An 18,301-nucleotide genomic window follows, 5' to 3' on the forward strand; every position below is an offset into this window, starting at 1 on the left:
GTCTCATTCTCGTGTCTCGTGTCTCTTGTCTCGTGTCTCATTCTCGTGTCTTGTGTCTCTTGTCTCGTGTCTCGTGTCTCGTGTCTCTTGTCTCGTGTCTCGTGTCTCGTGTCTCGTGTCTCATTCTCGTGTCTCATTCTCGTGTCTCGTGTCTCGTGTCTCTTGTCTCGTGTCTTGTGTCTCTTGTCTCGTGTCTCATTCTTGTGTCTCGTGTCTCTTGTCTCGTGTCTCATTCTCATGTCTCGTGTCTCGTGTCTCATTCTCGTGTCTCGTGTCTCTTGTCTCGTGTCTCATTCTCGTGTCTCTTGTCTCGTGTCTCATTCTCGTGTCTCGTGTCTCATTCTCGTGTCTCGTGTCTCTTGTCTCGTGTCTCATTCTCGTGTCTCGTGTCTCATTCTCGTGTCTCGTGTCTCTTGTCTCGTGTCTCATTCTCGTGTCTCGTGTCTCTTGTCTCGTGTCTCATTCTCTTGTCTCGTGTCTCATTCTCGTGTCTCATTCTCGTGTCTCTTGTCTCGTGTCTCATTCTCGTGTCTCGTGTCTCTTGTCTCGTGTCTCATTCTCGTGTCTCGTGTCTCGTGTCTCGTGTCTCTTGTCTCATTCTCGTGTCTCTTGTCTCGTGTCTCGTGTCTCATTCTCGTGTCTCTTGTCTCTTGTCTCGTGTCTCGTGTCTCTTGTCTCGTGTCTCATTCTCGTGTCTCTTGTCTCGTGTCTCGTGTCTCTTGTCTCGTGTCTCTTGTCTCTTGTCTCGTGTCTCGTGTCTCTTGTCTCGTGTCTCATTCTCGTGTCTCGTGTCTCATTCTCGTGTCTCGTGTCTCTTGTCTCGTGTCTCTTGTCTCGTGTCTCATTCTCGTGTCTCGTGTCTCTTGTCTCGTGTCTCATTCTCGTGTCTCGTGTCTCTTGTCTCGTGTCTCGTGTCTCTTGTCTTGTGTCTCGTGTCTCGTGTCTCATTCTCGTGTCTCATTCTCGTGTCTCGTGTCTCGTGTCTCTTGTCTCGTGTCTCGTGTCTCTTGTCTCGTGTCTCATTCTTGTGTCTTGTGTCTCTTGTCTCGTGTCTCATTCTCATGTCTCGTGTCTCATTCTCGTGTCTCGTGTCTCATTCTCGTGTCTCGTGTCTCGTGTCTCAAGTCTCATTCTCGTGTCTCGTGTCTCGTGTCTCAAGTCTCATTCTCGTGTCTCGTGTCTCGTGTCTCATTCTCATGTCTCGTGTCTCGTGTCTCATTCTCGTGTCTCGTGTCTCGTGTCTCGTTCTCGTGTCTCGTGTCTCTTGTCTCGTGTCTTATTCTCGTGTCTCTTGTCTCGTGTCTCGTGTCTCATTCTCGTGTCTCGTGTCTCGTGTCTCGTGTCTCTTGTCTCTTGTCTCGTGTCTCATTCTCGTGTCTCGTGTCTCATTCTCGTGTCTCGTGTCTCGTGTCTCTTGTCTCGTGTCTCGTGTCTCGTGTCTCTTGTCTCTTGTCTCGTGTCTCTTGTCTCTTGTCTCTTGTCTCTTGTCTCGTGTCTCGTGTCTCTTGTCTCTTGTCTCGTGTCTCTTGTCTTGTGTCTCATTCTCGTGTCTCGTGTCTCTTGTCTCGTGTCTCATTCTCGTGTCTCGTGTCTCTTGTCTCGTGTCTCATTCTCTTGTCTCGTGTCTCATTCTCGTGTCTCGTGTCTCTTGTCTCGTGTCTCATTCTCTTGTCTCGTGTCTCGTGTCTCTTGTCTCGTGTCTCATTCTCGTGTCTCGTGTCTCATTCTCGTGTCTCGTGTCTCTTGTCTCGTGTCTCTTGTCTCGTGTCTCATTCTCGTGTCTCGTGTCTCTTGTCTCGTGTCTCATTCTCGTGTCTCGTGTCTCTTGTCTCGTGTCTCGTGTCTCTTGTCTTGTGTCTCGTGTCTCGTGTCTCATTCTCGTGTCTCATTCTCGTGTCTCGTGTCTCGTGTCTCTTGTCTCGTGTCTCGTGTCTCTTGTCTCGTGTCTCATTCTTGTGTCTTGTGTCTCTTGTCTCGTGTCTCATTCTCATGTCTCGTGTCTCATTCTCGTGTCTCGTGTCTCATTCTCGTGTCTCGTGTCTCGTGTCTCAAGTCTCATTCTCGTGTCTCGTGTCTCGTGTCTCAAGTCTCATTCTCGTGTCTCGTGTCTCGTGTCTCATTCTCATGTCTCGTGTCTCGTGTCTCATTCTCGTGTCTCGTGTCTCGTGTCTCGTTCTCGTGTCTCGTGTCTCTTGTCTCGTGTCTTATTCTCGTGTCTCTTGTCTCGTGTCTCGTGTCTCATTCTCGTGTCTCGTGTCTCGTGTCTCGTGTCTCTTGTCTCTTGTCTCGTGTCTCATTCTCGTGTCTCGTGTCTCATTCTCGTGTCTCGTGTCTCGTGTCTCTTGTCTCGTGTCTCGTGTCTCGTGTCTCTTGTCTCTTGTCTCGTGTCTCTTGTCTCTTGTCTCTTGTCTCTTGTCTCGTGTCTCGTGTCTCTTGTCTCTTGTCTCGTGTCTCTTGTCTTGTGTCTCATTCTCGTGTCTCGTGTCTCTTGTCTCGTGTCTCATTCTCGTGTCTCGTGTCTCTTGTCTCGTGTCTCATTCTCTTGTCTCGTGTCTCATTCTCGTGTCTCGTGTCTCTTGTCTCGTGTCTCATTCTCTTGTCTCGTGTCTCGTGTCTCGTGTCTCATTCTCGTGTCTCGTGTCTCATTCTCGTGTCTCGTGTCTCTTGTCTCGTGTCTCATTCTCGTGTCTCGTGTCTCATTCTCGTGTCTCGTGTCTCGTGTCTCTTGTCTCGTGTCTCATTCTCTTGTCTCGTGTCTCATTCTCGTGTCTCGTGTCTCATTCTCTTGACTCGTGTCTCATTCTCGTGTCTCTCGCTGCTCGAGGCTTTTTTCCGCTGAACGTTTCTGATGTTTGTTCAGTTTTTAATCTTTAGAGTCATTTTTCAGTCTGAGACGTTTTATCTTTGAGAGGAAAAGGTCAAATGTGATTTATGTCTAAACCAGGTCTAAAGCCGGACTAAACCAGGTCTAAACCAGGACTAAACCAGGACTAAACCCGGACTAAACCAGGTCTAAACCCGGACTAAACCCGGACTAAACCAGGACTAAACCCGGACTAAACCAGGACTAAACCAGGACTAAACCAGGTCTAAACCCGGTCTAAACCAGGTCTAAACCAGGACTAAACCCGGACTAAACCAGGACTAAACCAGGACTAAACCAGGTCTAAACCAGGACTAAACCAGGACTAAACCAGGTCTAAAACAGGTCTAAACCAGGTCTAAACCAGGTCTAAACAAGGACTAAACCAGGACTAAACCAGGTCTAAACCAGGTCTAAACCAGGACTAAACCAGGTCTAAACCAGGTCTAAACCAGGTCTAAACCCGGACTAAACCAGGACTAAACCAGGACTAAACCAGGTCTAAACCAGGTCTAAACCAGGACTAAACCAGGTCTAAACCAGGACTAAACCCGGACTAAACCAGGACTAAACCAGGACTAAACCAGGTCTAAACCCGGTCTAAACCAGGTCTAAACCAGGACTAAACCCGGACTAAACCAGGACTAAACCAGGACTAAACCAGGTCTAAACCAGGACTAAACCAGGACTAAACCAGGTCTAAAACAGGTCTAAACCAGGTCTAAACCAGGTCTAAACAAGGACTAAACCAGGACTAAACCAGGTCTAAACCAGGTCTAAACCAGGACTAAACCAGGTCTAAACCAGGTCTAAACCAGGTCTAAACCCGGACTAAACCAGGACTAAACCAGGACTAAACCAGGTCTAAACCAGGTCTAAACCAGGTCTAAACCCGGACTAAACCAGGACTAAACCAGGTCTAAAGCAGGTCTAAACCAGGTCTAAACCCGGACTAAACCAGGTCTAAACCAGGACTAAACCAGGTCTAAACCCGGACTAAACCAGGTCTAAACCAGGACTAAACCCGGACTAAACCAGGTCTAAACCCGGACTAAACCCGGACTAAACCAGGACTAAACCAGGACTAAACCAGGTCTAAACCAGGACTAAACCCGGACTAAACCAGGACTAAACCAGGACTAAACCAGGTCTAAACCAGGTCTAAACCAGGACTAAACCAGTTCTAAACCAGGTCTAAACCAGGTCTAAACCCGGACTAAACCAGGACTAAACCAGGACTAAACCAGGTCTAAACCCGGTCTAAACCAGGTCTAAACCAGGACTAAACCAGGACTAAACCAGTTCTAAACCAGGTCTAAACCAGGTCTAAACCCGGACTAAACCAAGACTAAACCAGGACTAAACCAGGTCTAAACCCGGTCTAAACCAGGTCTAAACCAGGACTAAACCCGGACTAAACCAGGACTAAACCAGGACTAAACCAGGTCTAAACCAGGACTAAACCAGGACTAAACCAGGTCTAAAACAGGTCTAAACCAGGTCTAAACCAGGTCTAAACAAGGACTAAACCAGGACTAAACCAGGTCTAAACCAGGTCTAAACCAGGACTAAACCAGGTCTAAACCAGGTCTAAACCAGGTCTAAACCCGGACTAAACCAGGACTAAACCAGGACTAAACCAGGTCTAAACCAGGTCTAAACCAGGTCTAAACCCGGACTAAACCAGGACTAAACCAGGACTAAACCAGGTCTAAACCCGGTCTAAACCAGGTCTAAACCAGGACTAAACCCGGACTAAACCAGGACTAAACCAGGTCTAAACCAGGACTAAACCAGGTCTAAACCAGGTCTAAACCAGGTCTAAACCAGGTCTAAACCCGGACTAAACCAGGACTAAACCAGGACTAAACCAGGTCTAAACCCGGACTAAACCAGGACTAAACCAGGACTAAACCAGGTCCAAACCAGGTCTAAACCCGGACTAAACCAGGTCTAAACCAGGTCTAAACCAGGTCTAAACCAGGTCTAAACCCGGACTAAACCAGGACTAAACCAGGACTAAACCCGGACTAAACCAGGACTAAACCAGGACTAAACCAGGTCTAAACCCGGACTAAACCCGGACTAAACCAGGACTAAACCAGGACTAAACCAGGTCTAAACCAGGACTAAACCCGGACTAAACCAGGACTAAACCAGGACTAAACCAGGTCTAAACCAGGTCTAAACCAGGACTAAACCAGGTCTAAACAAGGTCTAAACCAGGTCTGAACCAGGACTAAACCAGGTCTAAACCAGGACTAAACCAGGTCTAAACCAGGTCTAAACCAAGACTAAACCAGGTCTTTGGGCCTCTCTGGACTCTGTACCTCTCTTATGTCGCCCTCCTCAGGTTTGTAGGTGATGATATATTTCTGGACCGGGGCCGGAGCTGCGTCCCAGTTCAGTCTCATGGAGCTGTGAGTGACGTCTGTGATCCTCAGGGCTCCAGCGGGGGCCCGGGGCCCTGCACACAAGCACACTGTGTGTCCCCTTTGGCTCTGACGCTTCCACACATGTAGACAAGTACACAAGTACACAAGTACACAAGTACACATGTACACACGTACACAAGTACACAAGTACACAAGTACACAAGTACACAAGTACACATGTACACACGTACACAAGTACACAAGTACACAAGTACACATGTACACACGTACACAAGTACACACGTACACACGTACACAAGTACACACGTACACACGTACACAAGTACACATGTACACATGTACACACGTACACACGTACACAAGTACACATGTACACATGTACACATGTACACATGTAAACACGTACACACGTGCACAAGTACACATGTACACATGTACACACGTACACACGTACACAAGTACACACGTACACAAGTACACACGTACACATGTACACAAGTACACATGTACACATGTACACATGTACACACGTACACACGTACACAAGTACACACGTACACAAGTACACACGTACACATGTACACAAGTACACATGTACACACGTACACAAGTACACAAGTACACATGTACACACGTACACAAGTACACAAGTACACAAGTACACATGTACACACGTACACAAGTACACACGTACACATGTACACACGTACACACGTACACAAGTACACACGTACACAAGTACACACGTACACACGTACACACGTACACACGTACACACGTACACACGTGCACAAGTACACAAGTACACATGTACACATGTACACATGTACACACGTACACACGTACACACGTGCACAAGTACACAAGTACACATGTACACATGTACACATGTACACATGTACACATGTACACACGTACACATGTACACAAGTACACATGTACACATGTACACATGTACACATGTACACATGTACACATGTACACATGTACACACGTACACACGTACACAAGTACACATGTACACATGTACACATGTACACATGTACACACGTACACACGTGCACAAGTACACAAGTACACAAGTACACATGTACACATGTACACAAGTACACAAGTACACATGTACACACGTACACATGTACACAAGTACACAAGTACACAAGTACACACGTACACACGTACACACGTACACACGTGCACAAGTACACAAGTACACATGTACACATGTACACATGTAAACATGTACACATGTACACACGTACACATGTGCACACGTACACATGTACACATGTACACACGTACACATGTACACAAGTACACATGTACACATGTACACATGTACAAACGTACACACGTACACAAGTACACATGTACACATGTACACATGTACACATGTACACATGTACACATGTACACACGTACACACGTGCACAAGTACACAAGTACACAAGTACACATGTACACATGTACACAAGTACACAAGTACACATGTACACACGTACACATGTACACAAGTACACAAGTACACAAGTACACACGTACACACGTACACATGTACACATGTACACATGTACACAAGTACACATGTACACATGTACACATGTACACAAGTACACAAGTACACATGTACACATGTACATACGTACACATGTACACAAGTACACACGTACACAAGTACACAAGTAACAAGTACACATGTACACAAGTACACATGTACACATGTACACACGTACACATGTACACAAGTACACAAGTACACATGTACACAAGTACACAAGTACACATGTACACAAGTACACAAGTACACATGTACACATTTACACAAGTACACATGTACACATGTACACAAGTACACATGTATACAAGTACACATGTACACATATACAAAAGTACATGTGTACACATGTACACATGTACACAAGTACACATGTACACAAGTACACAAGTACACATGTACACAAGTACACATGTACACAAGTACACAAGTACACATGTACACAAGTACACATGTACACAAGTACACAAGTACAAATGTACAAAAGTACACGTGTACACATGTACACATATACACAAGTACACATGTACACAAGTACACAAGTACACAAGTACACATGTACACAAGTACACAAGTACACATGTACACAAGTACACATGTACACAAGTACACATGTACACAAGTACACAAGTACACATGTACAAAAGTACACGTGTACACATGTACACATATACACAAGTACACATATACACAAGTACACATGTACACAAGTACACAAGTACACATGTACACATATACACAAGTATACATGTACACATGTACACAAGTACACCACTCCACTGGACCAGATCTAAACTCACGTCTTCAGTTTCAGACGTTTCTTTCAAGAGGAATAAAAGTTTAAAACAATGTTTCTTCTGTAAAACTCCAGCACCAGAAATTATTGATGGAAACTAAAATATGGACAAATTCAACAGACCCTGGGACACATGGACACATGGACAGATGGACATATGGACATATGGACATATGGACATATGGGCATAAGGACAGATGGACATATGGACATATGGGCATAAGGACAGATGGACATATGGACATATGGACACATGGATGGACATATGGACTGTGGTTGAGTGTGAGGTCATTACGTGTGACCCCGGTGTCCTCCAGAGACTGCGAGACGCTTTCCCCGTGCAGCGCCACCAGCTGGACTCTGTAGGCCGTGATGGGCGTCAACTCTGTCAACTCCACCGAAGTCACCGGACCAACACGAAGCTACAACGTCACAGAGACAATCAAACACCAGAAGAAACGTCACAGAGACAATCAAACACCAGAAGAAACGTCACAGAGACGATCAAACACCAGAAGAAACGTCACAGAGACGATCAAACACCAGAAGAAACGTCACAGAGACGATCAAACACCAGAAGAAACGTCACAGAGACAATCAAACACCAGAAAGGTGTCAGAGGGACAGAGGGTGAGAGGGTCAGAGGGTCAGAGGGTCGGAGGGACAGAGGTCAGAGGGTCAGAGGGACAGAGGGACAGAGGTCAGAGGGACAGAGGTCAGAGGGTCAGAGGGTCAGAGGGACAGAGGGACAGAGGGACAGAGGTCAGAGGGTCAGAGGGTCAGAGGGTCAGAGCAGCCTCACCTCTCTCTCCATCTGGCCCTCAGTGGCGTTCAGGGCCCTGTAGAGGATCATGTATCCTGAGGCTCCTGGAGCTTCAGTCCATCTGAGGCTGAAGCTCGTCACCTTCTCATCAAACACCTGGAGGTCAGAGGGCGCGGCCAGGGGCACTGAGGAGACACACCTGTGAGACCGGACCAGGACCGGACCAGGACCGGACCAGGACCGGACCAGGTCTGGACATGGTCTGGACCAGGACCATGTGGAAGGGGTCAGACTCACGTGTGGTCTCGGTCCCGGTCAGTGGTTCACTGGTCACTTCACCCACGACAGTGAAAACGTTGACTCTGTATTCGGTCAGAGGAGTGAGGTCCAGCAGCACCACAGACATGGTCTCGCCATCTACGGACATCTGCACAGAGAGAACACAGACATCTGCACAGAGAGAACACAGACATCTGCACAGAGAGAACACAGACATCTGCACAGAGAGAACACAGACATCTGCACAGAGAGAACACAGACATCTGCACAGAGAGAACACAGACATCTGCACAGAGAACACACAGACATCTGCACAGAGAGAACACAGACATCTGCACAGAGAGAACACAGACATCTGCACAGAGAGAACACTGACATCTGCACAGAGAGAACACAGGCATCTGCACAGAGAGAACACAGACATCTGCACAGAGAGAACACTGACATCTGCACAGAGAGAACACAGACATCTGCACAGAGATAACACTGACATCTGCACAGAGAGAACACAGACATCTGCACAGAGAGAACACAGACATCTGCACAGAGATAACACTGACATCTGCACAGAGAGTACACTGACATCTGCACAGAGAGAACACAGACATCTGCACAGAGAGAACACAGACATCTGCACAGAGATAACACTGACATCTGCACAGAGAGAACACTGACATCTGCACAGAGAACACACAGACATCTGCACAGAGAGAACACTGACATCTGCACAGAGAGAACACAGACATCTGCACAGAGAGAACACTAACATCTGCACAGAGAGAACACAGACATCTGCACAGAGAGAACACTGACATCTGCACAGAGAGAACACTGACATCTGCACAGAGAACACACAGACATCTGCACAGAGAGAACACACAGACATCTGCACAGAGAGAGCACAGACATCTGCACAGAGAGAACACTGACATCTGCACAGAGAACACACAGACATCTGCACAGAGAGAACACAGACATCTGCACAGAGAACACACAGACATCTGCACAGAGAGAACACAGACATCTGCACAGAGAGAACACTGACATCTGCACAGAGAGAACACTGACATCTGCACAGAGAACACACAGACATCTGCACAGAGAGAACACACAGACATCTGCACAGAGAGAGCACAGACATCTGCACAGAGAGAACACTGACATCTGCACGGAGAACACACAGACATCTGCACAGAGAGAACACAGACATCTGCACAGAGAGAACACAGACATCTGCACAGAGAGAACACAGACATCTGCACAGAGAACACACAGACATCTGCACAGAGAGAACACAGACATCTGCACAGAGAGAACACTGACATCTGCACAGAGAGAACACTGACATCTGCACAGAGAACACACAGACATCTGCACAGAGAGAACACACAGACATCTGCACAGAGAGAGCACAGACATCTGCACAGAGAGAACACTGACATCTGCACAGAGAGAACACAGACATCTGCACAGAGAACACACAGACATCTGCACAGAGAGAACACTGACATCTGCACAGAGAGAACACTGACATCTGCACAGAGAGAACACAGACATCTGCACAGAGAACACTGACATCTGCACAGAGAGAACACAGACATCTGCACAGAGAACACACAGACATCTGCACAGAGAGAACACTGACATCTGCACAGAGAACACACAGACATCTGCACAGAGAGAACACAGACATCTGCACAGAGAACACACAGACATCTGCACAGAGAGAACACAGACATCTGCACAGAGAGAACACAGACATCTGCACAGAGAAGACACAAACAGAGACACGTGCCCTCTCTGTGGTGCTCCCAGTGGGTGCTCACCTCCATGGTGGGTCCTCCGGCGGTCTTGGCGTAGGTGATCTTGTACTTCTCTGCAGCGATGTCGGGTGGACTCCAGGAGACTCTGAACGAGCGCTGAGTGACCTCAGATGTGACCAGGTCCATGGGCGGCTCCAGAACCTCTGCTCCTGAGTCATCTGTGAGAAACAAGGATCAAACCAGGTCTGAACCGGGTCTGAACCAGGTCTAAACCAGGTCTGAACCAGGTCTGAACCAGGTCTAAACCAGGTCTAAACCAGGTCTAAACCAGGTCTGAACCAGGTCTAAACCAGGTCTGAACCAGGTCTAAACCAGGTCTAAACCAGGTCTGAACCAGGTCTAAACCAGGTCTGAACCAGGTCTGAACCAGGTCTGAACCAGGTCTGAACCAGGACTAAACCAGTTCTGAACCAGGTCTAAACCAGGTCTAAACCAGGTCTAAACCAGGTCTGAACCAGGTCTAAACCAGGTCTGAACCAGGTCTAAACCAGGTCTAAACCAGGTCTGAACCAGGTCTAAACCAGGTCTGAACCAGGTCTGAACCAGTTATGAACCGGGTCTGAACCAGGTCTGAACCAGGTCTGAACCAGGTCTGAACCAGGTCTAAACCAGGTCTAAACCAGGTCTAAACCAGGTCTGAACCAGGTCTAAACCAGGTCTGAACCAGGTCTAAACCAGGTCTAAACCAGGTCTGAACCAGGTCTGAACCAGGTCTAAACCAGGTCTGAACCAGTTATGAACCAGGTCTGAACCAGGTCTGAACCAGGACTAAACCAGGTCTGAACCAGGTCTAAACCAGGTCTAAACCAGGTCTAAACCAGGTCTGAACCAGGTCTAAACCAGGTCTAAACCAGGTCTGAACCAGGTCTGAACCAGTTATGAACCGGGTCTGAACCAGGTCTGAACCAGGTCTGAACCAGGTCTGAACCAGGTCTAAACCAGGTCTAAACCAGGTCTAAACCAGGTCTGAACCAGGTCTAAACCAGGTCTGAACCAGGTCTAAACCAGGTCTAAACCAGGTCTGAACCAGGTCTGAACCAGGTCTAAACCAGGTCTGAACCAGTTATGAACCAGGTCTGAACCAGGTCTGAACCAGGACTAAACCAGGTCTGAACCAGGTCTAAACCAGGTCTAAACCAGGTCTAAACCAGGTCTGAACCAGGTCTAAACCAGGTCTAAACCAGGTCTGAACCAGGTCTAAACCAGGTCTGAACCAGTTATGAACCGGGTCTGAACCAGGTCTGAACCAGGTCTGAACCAGTTATGAACCGGGTCTGAACCAGGTCTGAACCAGGTCTGAACCGGGTCTGAACCGGGTCTGAACCAGGTCTAAACCAGGTCTGAACCAGGTCTGAACCAGGTCTAAACCAGGTCTAAACCAGGTCTAAACCAGGTCTGAACCAGGTCTAAACCAGGTCTGAACCAGGTCTAAACCAGGTCTAAACCAGGTCTGAACCAGGTCTAAACCAGGTCTGAACCAGGTCTGAACCAGGTCTAAACCGGGTCTGAACCAGGTCTGAACCAGGTCTGAACCAGGTCTGAACCAGGTCTGAACCGGGTCTACACCTGGTTCAGATACAGATTTACTTCCAGGTCGTTAACTGGCAACTCTCGTTCACTAAAACCTGATAACGCTGAGTGAATTTACAGCCGACCTCTGACCTCTGGCAGGTGAAGACAGGTGAAGGCAGGTGAAGGCAGGGTCAGGCGATCACTCACAGCTGCAGTGAGGTCACAGCGCGGACACACACATTAGAGGCATTTTACTGCCGTTATGACTATGATTAAGTCATAATTCAGACGCATTTTCTGTTCAGAGGCAAAATGTCATGTCCAGCATGTGTCACGTCAGAACGCTGCCCCCGGAGGGCACAATGACACCAGCAATGAAGCTAACGCCGCTAATGTGAGCTAACTAATGTGAGCTAACAAATGTGAGTTATAAATGTGTGTTATAAATGTTATAAATGTGAGTTATAAATACACACACACACACAAACACACACACACACACACACACACACACTGAACACACACACACACACACTCACACACACACACACACACACAAACACACACTGAACACACACACACACACTGAACACACACACACACACACACACACACTGAACACACACACACACACTGAACACACACACACACACACACACACACAAACTCACACACACACACACACACACACACACACTGAACACACTGAACACACACACACACACACACACACACTGAACACACACACACACACACACACTGAACACACACACACACACACTGAACACACACATACACACACACACACACACACACAAACTCACACACACACACACACACACACACACACACACTGAACACACACACACTGAACACACACACACACACACACACACTGAACACACACACTGAACACACACACACTGAACACACACACACACACTGAACACACACACACACACACACACACACAAACTCACACACACACACTGAACACACACACTGAACACACACACACTGAACACACACACACACACACACACACACACACACACAAACTCACACACACACACTGAACACACACACTGAACACACACACACTGAACACACACACACACACTACAGCACAGGCCAAATATAGATATTAAAATAGTAACATTCTTGCCTTATCTTACTTTACTTTACCTTATCTTTCTGCGCTTGGCGCTGCAACTGTCTGTTCTTACTCCAGTCACAAAACTAAATAAACCCTTAAAATCGACACGTTTCCTCACGTTTCCGCTTCCTCACGTTTCCACTTCCTCACGTTTCCTCACGTTTCCTCACGTTTCCTCACGTTTCCTCACGTTTTCTCACGTTTCCTCACGTTTCCTCACGTTTCCTCACGTTTCCTCACGTTTCCATTTCCTCACGTTTCCTCACGTTTCCGCACGTTTTCCTCACGTTTCCTCACGTTTTCTCACGTTTCCTCACGTTTCCTCACGTTTCCATTTCCTCACGTTTCCTCACGTTTCCGCACGTTTTCCTCACGTTTCCTCACGTTTCCTCACGTTTCCGCACGTTTTCCTCACGTTTCCTCACGTTTCCTCACGTTTCCGCACGTTTTCCTCACGTTTCCTCACGTTTCCTCACGTTTTCTCACGTTTCCTCACGTTTCCTCTTGTGTTTTGAAGAGAGTAGAAAACTGGCTCTCGCACTTAAACCAATCAAACATCTGGGAAATCTTCACGTTGGTCTAACGCTTCTTCTGATTGGTCACACTTTCTCGGCCAATCACCCTCGCTAACGCCTCGTCTCGCTCCTGATTACTTTACGGGTTTTTGTCCATTACACACATTTGTATATTTTTGTATATTGTGCAGTCTTACTTTCTTAATGTTTCCACGTGGTCTTATCCTAATCTAAGTATAGTTTGGATACTCGTGTACTCGTGTACTCGTGTCTGACCTGAGCCCTTGACGCTGTTGCACAGGTATATACTTGTGTACTTGTATACTTGTGTACTTGTGTACTCGTATCTGACCTGAGCCCTTGATGCTGTTGCACAGGTATATACTTGTGTACTTGTATACTTGTGTACTTGTGTACTCGTATCTGACCTGAGCCCTTGACGCTGTTGCACAGGTCTATACTTGTGTACTTGTATACTTGTGTACTTGTGTACTCGTATCTGACCTGAGCCCTTGATGCTGTTGCACAGGTATATACTTGTGTACTTGTATACTTGTGTACTTGTGTACTCGTATCTGACCTGAGCCCTTGACGCTGTTGCACAGGTCTATACTTGTGTACTTGTATACTTGTGTACTTGTGTACTCGTGTCTGACCTGAGCCCTTGATGCTGTTGCACAGGTATATACTTGTGTACTTGTATACTTGTGTACTTGTGTACTCGTGTCTGACCTGAGCCCTTGATGCTGTTGCACAGGTATATACTTGTGTACTTGTATACTTGTGTACTTGTGTACTCGTATCTGACCTGAGCCCTTGACGCTGTTGCACAGGTCTATACTTGTGTACTTGTATACTTGTGTACTTGTGTACTCGTATCTGACCTGAGCCCTTGATGCTGTTGCACAGGTATATACTTGTGTACTTGTATACTTGTGTACTTGTGTACTCGTATCTGACCTGAGCCCTTGATGCTGTTGCACAGGTATATACTTGTGTACTTCTATACTTGTGTACTTGTGTACTCGTATCTGACCTGAGCCCTTGATGCTGTTGCACAGGTATATACTTGTGTACTTGTATACTTGTGTACTTGTGTACTTGTGTACTCGTGTCTGACCTGAGCCCTTGATGCTGTTGCACAGGTATATACTTGTGTACTTGTATACTTGTGTACTTGTGTACTCGTATCTGACCTGAGCCCTTGACGCTGTTGCACAGGTATATACTTGTGTACTTGTGTACTTGTGTACTCGTGTCTGACCTGAGCCCTTGACGCTGTTGCACAGGTATATACTTGTGTACTTGTGTACTCGTGTCTGACCTGAGCCCTTGACGCTGTTGCACAGGTATATACTTGTGTACTTGTGTACTTGTGTACTTGTGTACTCGTGTCTGACCTGAGCCCTTGACGCTGTTGCACAGGTATATACTTGTGTACTTGTGTACTTGTGTACTCGTGTCTGACCTGAGCCCTTGACGCTGTTGCACAGGTATATACTTGTGTACTTGTGTACTCGTGTCTGACCTGAGCCCTTGACGCTGTTGCACAGATTCACCGTGAGCTCGTCCACGATGTCCACCAGGAACTTGAAGTCGCCCACGTTGTACATGTGGATTTCGTCGGGATCTGTGGCGATGGAACGCAGCTCGTTCTCGTCGGCGTTCTTCACACCTGCCAAACAACAGCCAGTGTTTCAGGACTAAAACCAGGACTAAAACGGGTCAAAACAAGGACTAAAATGGCTGTGTTAGTGTCAGAGGTCAGATCAGGTTAATGGTTCTTATCTCTGTAATCACTGGTTCTGTCCAGTCTCTTCGTTGTCACACAAATAAACTAAAGTCACATTATTTGATCAAAATAGCCTCAGAAAGTTATTATTCAACTCCAAAGTGAACCTATGATACTACTGTTGTTTACTACATAATTACTGTTGTTTACTGCATTATTACTGTTGTTTACTACATAATTACTGTTGTTTACTGCATTATTACTGTTGTTTACTACACTATTACTGTTGTTTACTACATTATTACTGTTGTTTACTACATTATTACTGTTGTTTACTACATTATTACTGTCATTTACTAAACTATTACTGTTGTTTACTACATTATTACTGTTGTTTACTACACTATTACTGTTGTTTACTACATTATTACTGTTGTTTACTACACTATTACTGTTGTTTACTACATTATTACTGGTGTTTACTACACTATTACTGTTGTTTACTACATTATTACTGTTGTTTACTACACTATTACTGTTGTTTACTACACTATTACTGTTGTTTACTCCACAATTACTATTGTTTACTCCACAATTACTCCTGTTTACTACATTATTACTGTTGTTTACTACATTATTACTGTTGTTTACTACACAATTACTGCTGTTTACTACATTATTACTGTTGTTTACTACACTATTACTGTTGTTTACTACACAATTACTGCTGTTTACTACATTATGAATGTTGTTTACTACACTATTACTGTTGTTTACTACATTATTACTGTCATTTACTAAACTATTACTGTTGTTTACTACATTATTACTGTTGTTTACTACACTATTACTGCTGTTTACTACATTATTACTGTTGTTTACTACACTATTACTGTTGTTTACTACACAATTACTGCTGTTTACTACATTATGAATGTTGTTTACTACACTATTACTGTTGTTTACTACACTATTACTGTTGTTTACTACACTATTACTGTTGTTTACTACACTATTACTGTTGTTTACTACACTATTACTGTTATTTACTACATCATTACTGTTGTTTACTACATTATTACTGTTGTTTACTACATTATTACTGTTGTTTACTACATTATTACTGTTATTTACTACATCATTACTGTTGTTTACTACACTATTACTGTTGTTTACTACATTATTACTGTTGTTTACTACATTATTACTGTTGTTTACTACACTATTACTCCTGTTTACTACATTATTACTGTTGTTTACTACACTATTACTGTTGTTTACTGCATTATTACTGTTGCTTAAAAAGAGTATTACGGTTGTTTACAACACTAGTACACAATTACTCTACGGACTGGTCCACACCCCGGTCCACACCCCGGTCCACACCCCGATCCACACCCCGGTCCGCAGCCCGGTCCACACCCCGGTCCACACCCCGGTCCACACCCCGGTCCGCAGCCCGGTCCGCAGCCCGGTCCGCAGCCCGGTCCGCAGCCCGGTCCACACCCCGGTCCACACGCAGCCCGGTCCGCACCCCGGTCCACACCCCGGTCCACACTCTGGTACTGACCGATAGCGTAGAGCTCGATGTCGCTGTCCCTCAGCTTCTGGGAGCTGAGCACGATCTCATCCTGCGACTTCCCGTCTGTGATCAAGACTCCAATCTTCCGTGAATCCGGCCTCAGACCCACGTTTGGACGGAAGTTGTTGTCCAGGATGAAGTTCAGAGCCATGCCTGGAGCAGACACGGAACAGGATCAAAACTGGATCAAAACTGGATCAAAACTGGACTCTTTGTTGCCATTGTCATGAGTGAATCATCTTTAACTGTAGCTGTTGTAGTAGCAGTAGCATTAGCATTAGCAGTAGCATTAGCAGTAGCAGTAGCATTAGCAGTAGCATTAGCATTAGCAGTAGCAGTAGCAGTAGCAGTAGCAGTAGCAGTAGCATTAGCATTAGCAGTAGCAGTAGCAGTAGCAGTAGCAGTAGCATTAGCATTAGCAGTAGCAGTAGCAGTAGCAGTAGCAGTAGCAGTAGCATTAGCAGTAGCAGTAGCAGTAGCAGTAGCAGTAGCATTAGCATTAGCAGTAGCAGTAGCAGTAGCAGTAGCAGTAGCATTAGCAGTAGCAGTAGCATTAGCAGTAGCAGTAGCATTAGCAGTAGCAGTAGCAGTAGCAGTAGCAGTAGCATTAGCATTAGCAGTAGCAGTAGCAGTAGCAGTAGCAGTAGCATTAGCATTAGCAGTAGCAGTAGCAGTAGCATTAGCATTAGCAGTAGCAGTAGCAGTAGCAGTAGCATTAGCAGTAGCATTAGCAGTAGCAGTAGCAGTAGCAGTAGCAGTAGCAGTAGCAGTAGCAGTAGCATTAGCATTAGCAGTAGCAGTAGCAGTAGCAGTAGCATTAGCAGTAGCAGTAGCAGTAGCATTAGCAGTAGCAGTAGCAGTAGCAGTAGCATTAGCAGTAGCAGTAGCAGTAGCAGTAGCAGTAGCAGTAGCAGTAGCAGTAGCAGTAGCAGTACCTGTCATGGTGTTTCCTCCCTTGTAGGGCAGGTTGGCGATGGCGTTCAGCAGCGATGCTTTGGTCGGGTGAGAGTTCAGCTGCCACTCTGTCTTTGGGTCTCCACTGTACTGAGCCAGACCTGGGACAGAGACACGTGTCAGGTGCACTCCCTGTGTCAGGTGCACTCCCTGTGTCAGGTGCCCTCCCTGTGTCAGGTGCCCTCCCTGTGTCAGGTGCCCTCCCTGTGTCAGGTGCCCTCCCTGTGTCAGGTGCCCTCCCTGTGTCAGGTGCCCTCCCTGTGTCAGGGGCCCTCCCTGTGTCAGGGGCCCTCCCTGTGTCAGGGGCCCTCCCTGTGTCAGGTGCACTCCCTGTGTCAGGTGCACTCCCTGTGTCAGGTGCACTCCCTGTGTCAG

At 46.4% G+C, this 18,301-nt stretch overlaps 1 protein-coding gene across 1 annotated transcript in view; it reads right to left on the bottom strand.

Moving 5' to 3' along the window:
* Window positions 1–18,301, bottom strand: part of LOC140370066 (collagen alpha-1(XII) chain-like) — a 140,914-nt gene that overhangs the window by 75,647 nt on the left and 46,966 nt on the right. Inside the window, exons 7-14 of the mRNA XM_072457001.1 lie at window positions 17,908–18,027; window positions 16,961–17,125; window positions 15,187–15,333; window positions 10,479–10,633; window positions 8,671–8,800; window positions 8,413–8,558; window positions 7,906–8,032; window positions 5,194–5,330 (exon numbers count right to left, since the gene is read on the bottom strand). Coding sequence (XP_072313102.1) covers window positions 5,194–5,330; window positions 7,906–8,032; window positions 8,413–8,558; window positions 8,671–8,800; window positions 10,479–10,633; window positions 15,187–15,333; window positions 16,961–17,125; window positions 17,908–18,027 — 1,127 coding nt within the window. The remainder of the gene's footprint in view (window positions 1–5,193; window positions 5,331–7,905; window positions 8,033–8,412; window positions 8,559–8,670; window positions 8,801–10,478; window positions 10,634–15,186; window positions 15,334–16,960; window positions 17,126–17,907; window positions 18,028–18,301) is intronic.

Source organism: Eucyclogobius newberryi, unplaced genomic scaffold (assembly GCF_026437365.1).
Source record: "Eucyclogobius newberryi isolate DKJ021-1_F unplaced genomic scaffold, fEucNew1.0.hap1 SCAF_207, whole genome shotgun sequence".
NCBI lineage: Eukaryota > Metazoa > Chordata > Actinopteri > Gobiiformes > Gobiidae > Eucyclogobius > Eucyclogobius newberryi.